Source organism: Scaptodrosophila lebanonensis, unplaced genomic scaffold (assembly GCF_003285725.1).
Source record: "Scaptodrosophila lebanonensis strain 11010-0011.00,11010-0021.00 unplaced genomic scaffold, SlebRS2 tig00000080-arrow-pilon, whole genome shotgun sequence".
NCBI lineage: Eukaryota > Metazoa > Arthropoda > Insecta > Diptera > Drosophilidae > Scaptodrosophila > Scaptodrosophila lebanonensis.
Genome location: NW_022060561.1, coordinates 2,793,916 through 2,812,412, shown reverse-complemented (window position 1 = coordinate 2,812,412; position 18,497 = coordinate 2,793,916). Strand labels below are relative to the sequence as shown.

The 18,497-nt window shown below is 35.1% G+C and overlaps 2 protein-coding genes across 2 annotated transcripts in view; one reads left to right on the top strand and one right to left on the bottom strand.

Annotated features, from left to right (window-relative positions):
* Positions 1-18,497, top strand: part of LOC115625659 (alpha-ketoglutarate-dependent dioxygenase alkB homolog 4) — a 184,139-nt gene that overhangs the window by 52,641 nt on the left and 113,001 nt on the right. The gene's annotated exons all lie outside the window — the stretch shown is intronic.
* The window catches only part of LOC115625657 (acetylcholine receptor subunit alpha-type acr-16), a 142,284-nt gene that overhangs the window by 44,332 nt on the left and 79,455 nt on the right, over positions 1-18,497 (bottom strand). The window contains exons 2-3 of the mRNA XM_030520786.1: positions 6,428-6,567; positions 6,111-6,155 (exon numbers count right to left, since the gene is read on the bottom strand). Of these exons, the coding sequence (XP_030376646.1) occupies positions 6,111-6,155; positions 6,428-6,567 (185 nt within the window). The remainder of the gene's footprint in view (positions 1-6,110; positions 6,156-6,427; positions 6,568-18,497) is intronic.

Here is an 18,497-nt window from a genome sequence, read left to right as displayed (position 1 = left end):
GTTTTGGGAACTTTTGACTTTAGCCAAAAATTTTTGCTATTAACAGCTTAAGCATCATCAACTGCTTTTCACACTTGAAACTTGCTTTGTTCCTCCCTCTTCCTTTCTTCCTTCCTTCCTTCCTTCGTTTCACCTTTAGTCGGGGCCCCTTTTGACATGGATTTCTATGGCACCGAGTCATTTAGGTGGCTTTGTGTGGCCTGCAAGCCATTATGACACTACCATCATCGTTATCGTCATCATCAGGACCGCACCGCACCACACCGCACCACATCGTGCAGTTTGGTGTTAGCCGAAAAATGCTAATGACTTTATTCCTTAACTTTCATTTCGGCACTTGTGTTCAAGCCCAGGCCACAATGTGCATTTTAATGTTGCAGTGCCTAACAACTCAACACGCGACAGTGGGTGGCGGGAGGAGGGGGAGTTGATGGTCGGATGGATAGAATGTTTCAAAGATGCCTTGGCCACACGTACTTTTGGCAATTTTGTGAATGACACTTTGGGTTGCATTTCGAGCAGCTCCAGCAGCTGACATGCATGGGGCCATCAATGGTGAAAGGGCCATCAACAACAGCGAGGGGTGAGGCGGAGCGGGGCCGAGGAACGAAAAAACCTTGGCATGTTACCATGACACACAACAGCGCGAGTTGTTGTTGTGGTTGTTGCATGCTTTTGCTGACAGTTTTTTATAGACTCGTACCGCTCCAGCAGATTTTGCGAATAGGCTATATTAATTTTGTGTGGACACATGTGACAGGGATCTTGACACGAGAATCAGACGTCGACAGAGCTTTTTAAGATGAAATAAGCTAGACATATGTATGCATGTACATATCTATCGACACATTTATCGGCTGTCAAGTCGAATTTATTGTAACGCGTGTAATATATAAAGCGCAGCACGTTTTTGTGGCCTTCGATTGTCCAACTTTAGTGAACATATACAAAAAAAATATACACAACAAGCTTAGTTTTTGATTTGATTGCCCCAAAAGCAGTTGAAGAATGGCTCAATTTTGACTAAAAGCTATATCTCGCTAGTGAATAAAGTTATGAAGTTATGAATAAAATAATTTTCAGTTCAAAATTCTGCCAAGATTACATATGTATATCTCAGATATTATAGAAGCTTTCATGTTATAGTTTTAGTTGCATGGATGAAAAATATAGTCCCTTATTTAGACATTAAATATTTACATATTAGAAAGCATGCAAGCGGTTTATAAACGTACCTAATATCTGCAGGTATATATGCTATATTATTGAATCTTCTTATGCAGTATGTTCTCAACAAAAAATATTTAAAACTGGTAGGAAATCAATTTAAAATGGATTTAATTTGTATATACCAGTACCACGAGTAAATCCTATTTACGTTTGAAAAATGTGTGTAGAATAATAGAGTGTCGTCCTAAGCTTGAAGAAACTCCAATAACTTATTGAGTATAGGAATTTTAAAACGCCTGGTTCAGAAAATATTCTCCTTTTTTTTAAAGTTATAAAAGCTTTACTTTCAAAATTATAGTAAGTATTATGTTAGTAAATAAAAATAAGGGAGTTAGAACATCCAAAAACTGTTTAGATTTAACAAATATTTTTAATTATTATACGAGTATTCGCATTAAAGATTGATTTGTTTGTGTTTATTTGAAGAGATTATAACGGTTGATTATTTATTAATTCTTCTGTGACAAAAAAGCCGCTTGCCTGCGCTTCGAACAATGCTAACAGGATGCTAAAACATTATTAGTATTATTTCTTATAATGTCTTTTAATTACCTAGTATAAGGGTATAATGATCTCCATCATCTAATGGTTTCAAATTCTATAACTGCCGCAGACTGAAGCTGCTTGCTTTATGACTCTATCACTTGTTAGCTGATTGCTGCGCAACTCACATTTACTTTTCTAAATCTTTTCCTTCACTTGTTAGCTGATTGCTGTGCAACTTCTATTCACTTTTCTAAAATATGGAAACTAGCATTTTGTTAAGTCAGCTTTAAAGTATGGGGGAGAAGCCTTTGAAAATAGAACTTTTTTGTGGGCTTGTCCCTTAACCTGTTCGCTAAAAATAATTGTTACTGCTGTCCACTTTTTGCTTCCAAAACTGATTTGCTGTTTTCTGCACAGTATCAGTTGTGGCTCAGTACCACATTTTAGTCTAAAAATAGTTATAATTCATGATAGCCATCAGCATGTTATTAATTATTTGCAAACTAATTAGCGTAATTGACAACGTGGTGGTGAGCACTGGTCAGGGAGCAGATCTCATCTCTTAAATTCATAAAGCGGCCAGCGTTGAATATTTTATATGGCTGCGAATCAGTACGAATATAGGATTGTCAACGATGCATAAATCAAATTTTTCATCAGCAACAGTGGAGTTTGAAAATAATGCGTAATTGTAATCGATGGACGTGTTAGTTTAATTAAAATGTTTACGTGTGCGCACACATTAAAGCCAAACTGTTTGTAATTTGTTGTTGCCTTTAAATTGTTTTTAGCTTGAGTTGCTATTTAACTCTTTTGATTTGTGTATACAATATACCATATACATATACAATATACTATATATACTTATATACTTATATACGAGTATATAAATTCATATTTAGATACAAAGAAAACACCGAGTTTAATTTTTAGTTAGTTGGTTTGGTTTTTTAGTTTAACAACATGCATGCCGTCTTTTGTTGTTATTGTTGTTGTTTGGTTTGGTTTGAATTTGTTGCATTTTTTTAGGGTGTTGGTTGGTTTTGTTGTTGTTGTTGATGTTGCTTTTTTAATTCAGATGCTCAAAACTTTTATGACATGTACCCAGCAAAAAATATTTCAAACATAATCTGTAATAGATACATATTACATATTATTATTATTAGTAGCGACACACACACACACATAGGCACACCAAGTTGGTTGGTGGGTTGCAAAAAGGAGGGTGGAAAAAAACAAATTGCATAATTTTGGAACAGAAATTCAAATGTAATTGCCAATAACATGGGAATGGGAGAAACATTGATTGGCAGTATTGAATAAATATTGTTTTTATGCAAATCAATATTAATTAAAAACATATTATATCCATATGCATTATTTTAGCTGCGATTGCCATTTTCTGCTCTGGGCATTCAAATGTTTTGCTCTCTTTTTGTGGTTATTAATTTGTGATAAATAGTTTGCTTTATAAACTTGTTTATTTGATGAAGTCTGCAAATTACTAATAAAGATAGATCGCATTAATTAAAAACTACTATTAGCTTGCTAAATCCAATAAGCTTTTTTAAATGGTCACAATAACTTGTAATTGTCTTTCTCTTCTCATTAATAATTGTAGAAATTATTCGTCAAGGAAGGGGCACTCTTAAAAGAGTTTGGACGTATTCTCTGCTGCCTGATCACAAATATTTGTTTTCATATACAAGTACCAATATAAAGTTGGAAAATGCATGAGAATTTAACAATATTTGTTCAATTAAATTGAAATAATTGTAACTTTCTCGCATGGTTTTAGGAATATTGTTTTAACCAGAGAGCCAAGATAGAGATCCTTTAGCTTAATAAAAAATGCTTAAAATTTGGTGGCACAATTGAATTCTGCATCTCAAAATACAAATTCTATTTATCTCCATCTATCTTCCTTCGCTTCCTTTAATTTTTTTAAGCGACAGGACTGCTTCTAACTCAACATTGCTAGTAGCTGCTGTAAGAATTAATCGTTTACCAAACTTTATAATTGAATTGGAAAATAAAGGAAGCCTTCAGCAGCATTGCTACTTTTTAAATTAAATGATTCTGAAATATTTTGTCTATATACTCATTTTAATTTATGAGTAGAAAAAGAACAGCAAGCGCAGCATTTTTAATTTTAATGTGTTAATTTGATTGTTTTATAAAAAACAGGTGTAGCACAAACAAATAAATCGAAAATATGTATTTATTCAAAAATTAAAATAGAAAAAAATGCTCATCCATATGTAAATTACACAAAAAGACAACGACACAAACGCCTAAACACATGGTGACATACAGAAAGTATGCAAAAAAAATTGGTTTGCAGTTTTGTTTATTTTTTTTTTTATGCAACGGAAAATATATTGTTGCGTTTGCCACAAGTGTTGTGTTTTGGGTTACATTCTATTTTTTTGTTTTGTTGCTTTTAGTTCAAATGTTTATATCATTTTTACGACAATTAGTTAGACTTTTGTTTTTTAGTTGGCAGCTGAACGGTGTTAGGCAAATTGAAAAGTGTGGTTGTGGTCATAAATCTGACTGATGGGCATAGACATGGGCGTGGGCATGGGTCTGGGCTTGAATGCAAAACGACAAAAAAGCAGCCCGCTATTAATTTTATTGAAAAGGGTTTTTTGCGGCTCAGCGATCCACAGCGTCGCTGACCAGCGGTGGGTGCAGCTTCTGTAGTACGAGTATGTATGTACTATACAAGTATATGCGGAAAAAGCGAATAAAAATGGTAGCTGTACATAAATTTTATTTATGTGCTTTGTGTGTGCGGTTCTTTTGTGTGATTTATTTGTTTATGGCCATCATTTTGTTGCAATTTATGCCAATTTAGCAACGCAAAGCGAGCATGCCACCAGATATAACGAGCTGTTGTAGCCATTTGGTCAAGATAGAAACAAATAACTGGGCTTTGGCTTTGGCCCTGACCCAAGTCCAGGCACATCGGCAGGTTAAACGAAAAATGTGTAAATCAAATGTTTAGATTATGATATACGTTTTAGACTTGGCAACAACACTGGACACTGATGCAGAACTGAGGCTAAATAATTGTCTTCTACTTCCACAGCTTTTTAAAATAATGCGATTATTTCTATGTATTTTCTCACCTCCATACGTCTTTCTTGCATATTCCCTTATTACGATTGCTAGTATGCATCCTTGTATTCTTCTTTAATTCTTTATACTTTCTGTTATCCATTTTTTTGATGTGAATCTTTAATTTATGTTCATTGTATTTTCTTACATATTTCTTGTTGAAATTAGATATAATTTGGATAAGCTATGTATGTTTTCATCTCGCATTATTCTTGATGATTTTAATTTTTCTGATACTCTATGCTTACTCTTTTTATAACTCCATCTGTCAATATTCATTTGTATCTATTAATAATAATTTTTAAATCTCTCTTAGTGTACTTTTTTTTTAGTATATTTTGCTATTTCTATTCTTTTTCGTACTATACTTTCTCTGCTTCGTTTTCCATCCTTTTATTCTGTTATCCTTTTATATTGCTTTTTTATTATATAAAATCCTCTATCAAATTCGAATAATTTCAGGGAACTGAAACTTGTCTCGCTTCATTTAAGGTTTTTGTGTTTTTCTTTAAATTATTTATTCCATTGTTGATCTCTCCTTAGTATTTTTTCTTAATCCTATGTATGAAAATAAAATAGCAAATATTTTATTTTATATCTGTCCCCATATCTTCTTTTTACTAAAAAAACAACCTGAACTCCTTTTAGTTCTATATTTTTTCGTCTTCTTTATTTCTTTAATAATTTAAGTTTTATTTTTCTATTATTCTCTTATATTGCTGTCATTAATTATTGCATACCCAGCACCATTCTCAGATTTTCATCAGCGTCCAGTATATACATGTTTATGAATCAGCTTTGCCACAGCAGCTAATGTTTTATTAATTAATTTAAGTTCTACTTTTAGGTTGTTACGCTTTTAGGTTGTTTGTGAGTTAAGCATTTGCCTTAAATTACAAATTGCAATATGCTGTTTGCACTAAACAAAATACATAAAAAATATAGTGTTGAACAGCAAATGTTTAATATTGTTTTTTGGTTTTTTGGTTTTTCTTTCAAATATTGATCACACACATTTCGAGACAACACATATAGAGGAGCTCCAGAAGGAGGCGTCCCATATTAGACGCAATGCAAAGTAAAGTAAAAACAAAATAAAATAAATAAAAAACTGGATATACGAGTACGTAAATATGTTGGTGTTCAAAAGGGTCGCTCTTCACTTGACAAATTAGGAGAGTTAAGGAAACAATAAGCCTATTCGAAAATGCGAGACAAAGAAGACACACAAATGGTGCTAGACAATTTAAAGACGGGTACATGTCACTTACCAAATTTAACCACGCATTTGTGGTCAGAATCTGATTCTTTTCGTCCTATAAGAAACGCAAGCGTTATTATTCGAAACGGCAAAACGATTAAGTGATTGTTCAACAATTTTTATTTGTTGTTTTGTTTTGGTTTTTTCTGTTTTCTTTCTTTTTATATAAAACCGACGGCAATATTCAATCAGCGGCCATGAAAACTCAGTATAGCTTTGAAATATTTTCATTATTTTGCGATGGTTTCTCTTTTGTTTTTAAAATTGATTTGTTGTTGTTGTTGGTGGTGGTGTTTGGTTATTGTTAGATTGTTAGCTTGAACTTACCACATCGATGATTTGCTGCAACGTCAGTCCGAATTTAACCTCCAGTGGCTCCGATTCATTGGCAACGGGTCGCTCGAGTGTATTGTAGGTGGAGAGCAGGTGATTAAGTAAACGTTTTTCGTGTGGTCCCTGACAGCTTTCTGCAATGACAAGAGAGAGAGAGAGAGAGAGAGACGAGCAATTAGGTGGGCATCAAAACTGGACGGGAGCTCTAGTTCCTGATTTATGGCACATTCTACAATTAAACTAATAAGTGCGCGAGCGAGCGGTAGCAGGAGAAAGTGCTTTCCCAATTTGCCGAAATGGCACGCAGTTTGGCAGCTCATTAGGAAAAAGCTATTAAAAAATATGACTACGCGCCGCTCTGCCCTGATGAGTTTTGTGGCAGAGTCTGTTAATTGGTCAAAAGTGGCGAATGGGCGACGTGCACAACGAAACAAAATGGCGACCGCCAGGGCTGCACCACAAACAACATGGCCTGGGCAATGCCTTTTCAGAAAACTTGACAAATAAAAGAAGTAGTATTTAGTTGGTGTAAAAAGTATTAAAGAAATATAACGGCTTTCCACATTAGTTGACATTATTTTATTTGATAATAAGGCAAGATTTTTCTGCTTTACATACATTGCATTATTGTTATTATTTCATAGTCCCCGATTTGTTGTTAGGGCTCGATGCTAGAAGTTCAAGGGTTTTTAAGGATTCTACTTAGCTCACTAGTTTCGAAAAAAGTTTAGCTTTAGAGACGTCTTTATGTTCAAAATAAATGCGTTTTCGCAGGATTAAATGTTTTAGCTTAACAACTCTTACACGCAAAAAATAGGAATATTTTTTGGAAAGCTAAATATTAAGAGCAAAAATGTTCGGTTATAAAGATAAGCAGCTTAGGAATAGTTGTAAAATATTTCATCCTTAAACTGTCAATGGAGTTCAAAGAAATGCGCTTACAAACCAATTAGGAAATTCGGGAGAGAGGCGTGGGCAGCGCTCTGTTAACTAACAGCGGTCGCTAACAGCTGTTAGCCTCGGACAGCCTTGGCTGCAGTTAACAGCGCGCTGTCGCATAAACACAGCCTAACTAACTCTGGTTATTAATATTAATATTATTTATAAGTAACAACAATGTAAATAAACAAGTAAAATTTTAAAATGATTGGAAGATTCTACCATTTTACCATTAATATTTTAGCTGAGAATTAAGCTCATTAACTTTTTAAAAATATATAAAAAGAAGACTAACTTTTAATTTATATTTTGCTCAATTAACTCTAATTTCTAGTGTAGTCTTGTGTTTTCTAATTCTACGCTTTATAGTCTTTAACTAAACTTATACTAGTTTCATTGTTTTCGTTGCTTATAGTACTAAACTGACAACTAAACTCATTAATTAACTCATTGAATGAATAGTGTTTTTCCCCGGCAAAGGCGATTGTGTTTAGATACGTGTGGACGAGTTGTTGATTCATATTATCCACAATTAGGCAAAATATCTAGTCTAGTTTGTTGTCTCAGGACTCTTCTAGCTAACCTCATAGTTTTCTTTTAGCTTTCTGCCACTTCACTGAGCCCTCGTTTGGTCAAATATTGTCTAGCTTTTGAGAACACACATACACATAGCAAGAGGACAGGAGGACAACCAAAAATGACGGCCATAAAAGCACCTTAAGTGCTTTCAATTCCTTGCTGGCCGGAGCTAGAAGCGTGTTATAACAGACCGTAAAGCGGCAGTGACAAATATTTGAGATGAGCACAAAAACTTGGCAATTTACGAGCATGCGGCAATGCTGCCGAGTCACAACCACCGACGCCGCCAACGCCAACGCCAGCACCGCCACCACTGCCACACGTTCAAAATTGACAACTCAATTGTGAAAACTATTTGCACGCAATTAGGCGAAATGACGGCGGCAAGCAGAAGCTTTGGCCCACACACACTGTCTAAACTTTGTTAGCGCCGTCGTCGTCATCGTCATCGTTGTCGTCGTCGTCGTCGTCATTGTCGTCTAGTGTAATGGACACATAAAAAAGGCGTAACTCTGGCCAGGTGTAGTTACGGACACGTTCAACAAAAGACCAGCACGTGCAGCAGAATGTGGACGGAGACGCGTTTGTCAAACAAGCCGTGAAGAGTGAGCCAAGTTAGTGTCATGCCCAAGTGTAAATATTGACGAGTAGTGGCCAGAAGATGTACGAGTAGAGCGCGAGCAAGCTGCACAGTTCACACATTTTTTTTATATTTTTTTTTTGGCTTTTCTTTTCTTTTTTTTTTGACAAACTGTGCAAGAGCCTATTAATAAATGCATTAGGGACAAGGCACGCAAACGCAATCGAATTCATGTTGGAATTGCGTTTAAATTATGCAACTGTCAGACCATGAATTTCAAATGGCACTGGGAACTGACCACACTGTCAGTCACTCACACAGATGCAGCTATATAAGGAGTACATATGTGGGTATGTGTGTGTGTGTGTGTGCAAAGTAAGTACGTCCGGTTGTCCTGTCAAGGTGAGCGATTGTGTTTATTTCATGAGCGGCCACTTGTCCATCAGGGTGTCCTTTTGCATTTTCAGTTATTTTAGTGTACGTGTATATTTCAATATTTTGCCGTAGGTTTTATTTTACGAGAATTGAAAAAATAACTCTGGCAGCTAACTAATTTTGCTAATTTTTTAATTAATTTTAATTTAATTCAAAGCACAACAATATTGACCTTAACAAAACAATTTAACAATTTAAAGAAATAGCAAACTTGACAAAAAAAAAAACGTATGCATGAACATAATTTATTATAATATAAATCATCTAATTTATTATTTTATTGATTATAGTTGTTTATTGACATTTTTAAAATAATAGGTATCAAATGCATCCTTTTCGTTTTGAATGTCACAGAAAATATAACAAAATCAAAACTTTTAATTGGATTTCAAATCAAACTTAACAGCTCATAAGAATATAATATAGATTAATATAGAATTAAGACCGGTTCCCATCACTAAATTTAAGTTATTTCACATCTTAATGTGTTTGTTAACAAACAGAATTATATCAAAAGGCGTATTTAGGTTTATTTTGAGAACTTATGTGCATATGGGTCAAGGCTTAGAACTATTTATTTAATAAAATATAAATATAGTTGTTGCCAAAGTTATCAATAAATTGGCGAATTTTTTTAAAATATCGTCCGGCAACTTATTCGCCCTTGTCGCTGTTGTAGATCTCCCCTCTATTGCTGTAGACGATGAGAGGAATATGAACAGTGGGCTTAGAGTCTGAATACCCTAGTTGCTCGTCTTATAGTTGGTAAGCCTGCGAGATACTTGGCTTCTTGGTCTTGCTGGTGGACTTTGGCGTTTAGCAAGACCGCAGGGACATTGTCTTTTTTCAGCGTGTTGCCAAAATTCCTGCACTTCCTAATTCTTCCTGCGAATATTCCAGCTTCGAAACCAGCTCTCAAGCAGGTGTAGATACTCCTGCAACCAATTTGCTGCTTTATATATACATTTTTTATTATATTTGATTTTGCAAGAAACTTTAAGCGAATAATGTAACAATATTCGCATTAATCACAAACCAAACATAGCAAGCGCATGACTTTATCTAATTTTTAAGCTTTTATTTTTCTATCTACTTATTTATATGTTATCTGCAATTTTCAGCTCACCCTGTTTGCTTTCCCCATTTGTTAACTGCAGCTGTAGATTGGCTTTTGTCTCAGTTGCAACTAACAAGGTGCGCTAATAAGTAGCCTCCTTCTTACACATGTACTCGTATGTGTGTGTATAGATGTGTGTTTATCTATTCTATGTACGAGTTTGTGCTATATATTACTCAATTTATTTGTATTGTTCGCTAGTTGGCTGACCTACTTACTATACATTTACACGGCTCTGATCAATTCGGCCTTGAGCGCAGTAACAACTTCTGCAGCAAGCAAGTTGCAGTATTCGTAGTCCTTGCCGCCTGGCTTCAATTCAGTTGACATTTGCCGCTAACGCTACCGCTTTCCCTATGGCCCCTGGCCCCTGCCCTTCCCTCCGCCCACTCCCATCTAGCTAGCATTCTCTCGAGCCATTGAGCGTGGGACTGAGTTTGCATGATTTAAACAATTTAACTTGTCGGTGTGTGTTGCACTGCATTTGCGTCCTTTTGTTTATGACATTTGGGCTGTGATTTCGCCTTTTTGCACCTTTTATGCTGAGTGCTCGGTTCGGGTCCGCTCTGCTCTGTTACTGCTGCTTCTGCTTCTCAAAAATTTATGAGTTTTTTAACCTTGACGCAAATGGCAGAGGGCCAGCCCATCAGCAAAGGTACAAGCATGGCATAACAACAAAAAAAGAAAAGGGAAGAGCATAACAATAGTATGTACCTTTGCGTAAATTGTTAATTGCCATTGTATTTGTATTGCCGTATGGGGGAGCGAATGTTTTAAAAGCCAATGTGGCGTATGCGCAATTTGGTTATCAATCTACCATCATGAAGTTGAGCAGAAAAAGTTGCCACGCATTCGGCATATCAGCTCATATTTTAATAAACGCGCATCGAAGCTGCAGGTTTTTAAAAAATACAAATTAATAAATGTTCTCTCTGCTTCAGTTCACTTTTTTTTGTTTTCATTTACAGCTGCAGTCGTTGACAACTCTTTTCCAACATATATATTAACGATTTAATAACGATTTCCCGATTCGGTAAGTCACGAATTTATTTATTTGAAAAATATGACTTTTTGATGAAAACAAATATCAATTAATAACTATTTTTTACTGTACTGTCTACAAAAAATACCATTTATTAAAATATATGGTCAGTATATAAAAAACTGACTAAAAAATATATTAAAGTGCTCAATTAGGAATGCATATTTACTTATATTAAATCATCGTACAAAGACGGCAAATATTGGGAACTACGATATTTGTAAATGAATATCGTTGTTTTTTAGAAATCATATTTATTATTATTATTCCTTGTATCGAAAAAGTAAATGGCTTAATAGTTTAGTTTGAATTACAAGCAATACAGAGAAAGAGGCGTGACTGACCACCCACGGTATATAAGGTTTACTCTTAATCAGTATGATAAGAAGAGTCTCTATATTTTCATGTCCGTCTGTGCATCTACTTATATGAACGGTAAGTAGAAGAGCTTAAATAACTAACCTACATTGTGACATTCCGGACCACAAGTTATTGGTGAAGCCATAATGTACTTAAAGAAAAGTACAGCCCAAATGCAGTGCGTTTCCTTTATTCATGGGAAAGAACCGAGCTAACGATAGTCCTTAAAATTATACCAGTGCAGTGGTTGGAAGTGACGATTAGGCACACTCAATTTTCTTACATCTAACAAGGTTATTTTATATATGTTTAAGCCTACAAATAGTTAATTTTTTATGAAAACCTTTATTTTTATGGGCTTATAGCTCATTTGTAGTTTTTAGTTGAAGCTGAATAAGAAAATAGCTTAACTAAGCAAGTAATGTTAGCAACGATAGTTCAAATATGCGCTATAAAACTATCGAATAGATAAGTTTTGGCATCTGCTCATCTTGATACTTTGTTTCTTATATATTTTGTAAACTTTTTCTTTGTCTGCCTGCTTTGCAGTTTTGCCATACTCTGCAGGCAATAGAATCCTTAGCAAATAGGCCTACACTTAAGATTTCCATTACTAAATATATGCTATCGAAGGAATAGCATAGAGAGTTTCGCAGGGATCTGTCTTCCCTATATTATTCCTGGTCTGCCTGGTTTGGTGTTAATCGAAACCATTGCTCGGAGCACGTTTGGTTGGCATTATCAAAAAAACATTCGTTTCGCTCATTTCCATTCCAATTTGAATAGCAATTAAAGGCTCTAACATGCACACTTCAGTGTGTTGCTTTCTCCGCGTACCACTCCTAGAGTTTTAGACGTACAAGTGTTGATAATGCACTCGGCGCTATTTTTGCCAAGCACGGCTGCTTAATGATATGCAAACACACACACGTACACACTCACACATATAACAACAGAAATAATAACAATAGCAGCATTCTTAATTGCCTTTTCCAACGCTGCTAGCTGCTGCTGTTGTTGTTGTTGTTGTTGTCAACTTCCACCTCCCAATGCTTGCTTTGTTGTTGTTGTTGTTGTTGCTGTTAACATTTAATTAAATGCCTTTGCTGTCAAAAGCACGACATAATTACACGCCAGTTTCACTTTTCTTAGCAAATTTCCAGAAATTGTTATAGCCCTCACGAATTTCTCTTTAGCAGCGCCGCCTTTGCTTTCACTTTCTTCCTCCTTCCTCTGCTTTTATTTTTATTGTTTTCCTCCTTTTTTTCGCCATGCATTATTGTTTAATTGCAATTAGCACACGCAACATGCTGAACAGAAAAAATATCAACACTGACAGCAACAACAGCAACAACAACAGCAACAACAACAACAACGACAACAACAATGACAATAATGAGAAAGAGCTTTTGGCGAGTCCTCAACGTCTCAGTCTCATGCATAATGCAAAGATCAAAACTGAGGCCCCCTTCCTCTCCACCTCTCCGTTGCCCGCCTGCTTTGTGCCTTCCTTTACTTTCCTTTCCTTTCCTTTATTTGCCGCACACACACGTGCATTGCAATTAAGTTGCAAAAGCTTAGCGTCTATTGTTCTTGTTGTTGTTGCTGTTTCTGCTGCTGTTTTACCGTTGCTTCCTGCTCCCCTCTCTCCCGCTCTCGCCCAAACAGCATGCCGAGGCATATCTCTCGCTTGTCTTCAAGTGTTACGCTGCTCTGCCACTCGAGTAAGTAGTGCTCGACTGCTTGAGCCGAGAGTGCGACGTCTTGAGTGCGTTAGATTATTTTTATGTGTTTTATGTTTATGTTCATGTTGATGTTTTCCATACCCTTCCATACCCGAAGAGTGGAAGGGTATGCTAGAAAGTTCAAATGGCAAATTTGTATAACAGGCAGAAGTGGGCGTGGCGGCCTAATGTATATATACTTATCTCTTTTATTTATTTATTTATCTATTAACTTATCCTAGAGTTGTCCTAGTCATTACATATTCATTTCAATTTAACTCAGTTAATTATTAATTTAATTTAATTTAAATACACATTTAATTTAGTTTTAGTTTTCATTTGGTATTTACTTCAATTCCAAGAAAAAAAAATTCAATAAAAAATCGTCAAAATGTTTATTTTGAAGTTGAGAGTTATTGAAGGCAGACTATTAAATCGAATAATATTATATTTCAAATGTATAGTATTTAATAATGTGTATATATATATCTATGTATTGATATAAGGTTCATTTTTATGATTTTTTTAAGCGGTATTTATCTCTATCTTCTATTCTAATTGCTATCCATCTATTTCAATAAAAACGACTCGGTGAAGGGATTTTATTTGCCAAACGGCGAGGTATGTCGCAATTCACAGCACAGAGTAGTCAGAGACGTTATTAGACCCAACAAAAAATAAATGGAGATGAAAGTATAACAACAAAATATAAAATACAAGTAAAATAAAATGTAGTGAATAAATGAATTATTTCTATGGTACTAAAAACAAAGAACGAAATGTAAGAATGTAAGAATGTAAGAAAATAACAGGAAATCCTTTCAAACTCATGCTACTTAATCTAATCTTAAAAACGGAATAGCTGAAAGCTGATGATATTCTTTCTTCATGGAGAAATTTTACTTATAAATGCAGTTCCTATTACTAAAGTTTCAAATAATTACTTCGCTTTGTTCATTGGTTAAATATAGCTCACACTAGTTTTATTGGGATTTATAAAATAAATTCCAAAATGTATGTTTTGTATAAAAATAACCAAAGTCCCTCAAAGTGTATTCTAGTTGAAGAACTGCAACAGAGTGCAGTGTGGTTATAGAGTACAGCAGAGTTGAACTGACGCGACTGTTGTGTTTTGCTCGTTTTTTTCTCGTTTTCTCTCCTCTTCCCCTGCTCCTTTTGCGCCTTATTTTCACATGCTTAAGTAGTTAGTTTAATAAATTGCATTTTGCGCCAATGTAGGCGCGTAAATGAAAGCACTGGTGAGGTGCAATCAAAGAGAGAGAGAGAGTGGAGGGAGTTAATAAGTGGGTGAATATTTCGGGTGGTTGGCTAGTGGAGCCTTGTGAGCGCAATGCTCACGGCTAATTGTAAGCTAAATGGCCCGCTAAGAGTCTTACAAACTGGCGCTGCTTTGCTCATTAATTGAGCAGTTTCCCAAACCTAATGGATTGTATAATTCAAACTGCAAAGCGGCTTTTCTGTTATTTCATTAAAGTTCGGATTATTTTTAAATAGGTAGATTAGAATAAGGAGATTATTTATACGCTCAGTAGGCCTCCAAGCTATATTTTAATTTCATGTGTATTAATGCATATAAAAAAGAATGAAATCAAATGATCAGACTTTTAGCAGCAATAGTGCTTTCTAATGTTTGTCCCTATAATTGTTAAATGCCATAAAAACAATACCCTTACTGGTTATGTCCATTTTGGGATTCACTTTCATAAAAAGTTACCAAAAACTAACGAATGGTATACTTTGGAATTCACTTTTATAAAAAGTTAGCAAAATCTAATGTATAATTTAAGCTCCAAAGCAGCTTTTATATTATTTTATTTAACTTCATATTATTTTTTAAGCCGAATATGGAGATTATGCATACATTCAGTAGGCTTCCAAGCTATATTTTAATTCCATTTGTACTAATGCATATAAAAAGAATGAAATCAAATGATCAGACTTTTAGCAGCAATAGTGCTTTCTAATGTTTGTCCCTATAATTGTTAAATGCCATAAAAACAATACCCTTACTGGTTATGTCCATTTTGGGATTCACTTTCATAATCAGGCTGGAAAGATTGAATTTCTTGTGCTTCTTTCGTTTCGTGCCATTTTCGTTTTGCGCCCAACAATTGTTATTTGTTCACGTCTTCGACATCTCCACTTGATTACAGTTTAGCATTCAAATATGAATATCAATTCATATTTTTATGCACACATTCCGGCTTATTGCAATCTTAATATCTGTCTAGTAATGTTATATCAGAGAACGTGCCATAGTCTCGGCTTATTTTCTTAACTCGGGCTAAAGTCTCATTGACCTTGTCCTTGCCTTTGCCCCTGCCCCTGCCATTGCTCCTGCCCCTGCGGCGTCAATGTTAGGGTTGGTTAAGTGCCATCAAATATCGACATCCCAAATTTGATTATTGCCCCGAAAACGTATAAATGTTGGCTCATATACGAGTATATATAGTACAAGTAGGCCCAGCACCTACATTCATATTTCGGGCAATGAGCGTAATTTGGTTCTTCTGGGTGCCCTGGCCCGGCAATGTTCAGTTTTCAATTTTCAATTTGCTTCCCAGGCATTTGCACAAATTTCATTTTGAAATTCGAAATTCGCTCATATTAAATGCATATCGTAATGCGAATGTGTAAATTTTGTGTTGGAAGGGAAGCAAGAAAAAAAGGCGTAGTATTTCATGCAAGAGGCCAAGTGCTCCGGGGAAGTGGGGGCAGACGGGCGGTCGAGTTTGTGTCACGTTCGCGACTTCATTTGAAATTCATGCATAATAAGCAGTCAAGTACACACGCACACACACACACACACATACGCACAGCATCTAACTGTGCATCATGCGGATCCGTCGGTCTGTCCGCATGCTGCACAGTGGTGCCGATATCTTACAAAAGATTTAGAAGAGTCTCAGTTGTTAAGGTGCAATACGCATTAGTTTTTCCATTAATATAATGGATTTTTATATAGAGGAAGAACGAATTCAATGGCACTTTCCCTAAGAGGCAGCTTCTTCTCTACATTTTTGTTATACCCAGCATTAAATTTACGGAATTTCCAGTAACTGTAATTCAGACAGGCAGTTCCATTTTCTATGGTTTGTCCGAAAAAACACACATAAACTGAAAGCCGACATTTTCTAAACAGATTTGTTTTGCATATAGTAAAATTCTTTTTTGCATGGTTTATCCGAAAGAGCACACACACGGAAAGCCGATATTTTCTTATCAGATTTATTTTGCATAGAAAAAAAAAACGGCTATTCATAATAATCAATAAAATTAAAATTTATTTTATTACATAATTTGTAAGAGGGAGTTTTTTTTATAAATTTTTAATCTTTATTTAAAATCTCTGCTATTTTAGTCAATTATTCAATTTTTTGATAGCCATGAAATTCTTTCAATCATACTTCTGTCATGATTTGTTGCGGCGTGATTCGAACCAAGTTCCTACTCAGGAACAATCTTATTTTGTGGAATTCCTGCTAGTATTTCCATAAAGGATAAAGCGCTTTAACTATTGTGCGAAAAATCAGAATTCTTCAACCGATTGACCCTACAAACATAGTTTTAGCTCAATGTTTTTTTGTTAATTTACTTTGATGTATTGGGGCTTTTCGGTGATAAAACGGAAACATAATAGGGTAGTATATATATTTTTAGTATATATATGTATAGTATATATATTTTTAGTATATATATAGTACATTTAGTATGTATATTTATAATATATATATATTTTTTTCAAATTAAAAATGTATAAATTGTTCATGACAGTTTCATATTTAACTTTTGCCAGCAAAACATTGAAACTATGCCACTGTGCCTTGTCGGTCTGTCGCTTGGAAGCCCTGTTGCCTGCCGCTGCTGCATAAACAAGCACCCAATGTCGGAGCTAATTTTATTAAAAAGCAACGCGCTCTAAGCCAAAAGGCAAGCAGGCAAAACAGGCAGTCGTCTGCCAGCGTGGCTGCCACGCTGCCTGCATCACTGCCATGCCTTGGTATATATGGCCAACTGTTGTGTTTAGAGTGCTATGTGTGTGTGTGTGTGTGTGTGCGATTCTCTGATGGAGTGTCGCTCGAGTAGCACATAAAACTGCAGCTTGCCAGCATAAAACAAACAAAACAAGCGGGAAACTGCGCTAACTGCGTTGACTCCGACTCTGACTGTGACTGCGACTCTGACTCTTACTAGGACTACGACTATGACTAGGACTAGGAGTACGCAAAATTTATGCCTGCATACAGTTAAGTGCGCAGAGATGAGCATATAAACGAGCAGAGGGTGGTCGGCCACTTTTTTTTATGGCTTTTATGGAGACATTTTTTATGCGGCGGCAATTTAATTAGATACATAAATTTTTGTAACGCTGCTTGGACAAATTATTGGGGCCAGCAGCCAAATAGCAGCCTGCACATTTTTCCTCTCCTTTTTCATATCCTGCTGTTTACCTCAAAGCATGTGCTTGCGTGCGAGATTGATGTGGTTTCGTGGGTGTGGGTCTGGGAGTGGGTGGACAGGCATGGTGGTTAGCACCAAAAAAGGTTTACAGCACGTTTTGAGCCGACAGCTGCTTTTACATTAGCTTTGGTGGCGCTTAAAAGCGTGCTACACTTTTTTACATTTCATTTTGAGTTTTTCATATAAATGTAATAAATGTTTATAAATTTGTTATTTGTTTTAAACATTAAGACGTGTGCTGAAGTTTTAACAAAATAGAATTAAATGATGGCACAAGATGTAAAAAACAAAAAAAACTTATGTTTTCAACTACTATTTAGGATTAAAGGTTCTTAGCCTGAATAATAGAGATAAAATATACAATTTTTATAGTAGAAAAAATTATTATATTTAAATACTGTGGGAAGACCTATTTTAAAAAAAAAAAAGGTAATATCTTTTCTATCAATGCATGGCTCGGCTACTTGTTGTTGGGTCAGCTATTAACAATTTTGTAAAGATTTATTTAATTTGTTTTGCTTCATAAATGTTCGTTTTAAAGGCTTTAAATATATTTGCATCAAAGCTTCTATTTTTAGTTTCTTTTCAATTTATTTGTCGAAATTGTACAATTTTTCATTTTAAAACGTAAGATGAGCAACGTGGAAAGGCTTAACCAACTCTTATGTGCAAGTTTTGTGTGCTCGAAAGTCCTTCAAGGATTTATTTTCTGCAAAATTTTATGTCTTATAGTAAGCGGTTGTTGTGCTAAAAAGCTAACTTTTTATTTATGTAATAATTAACAGGGCGCTTAAAATGTATAGTTA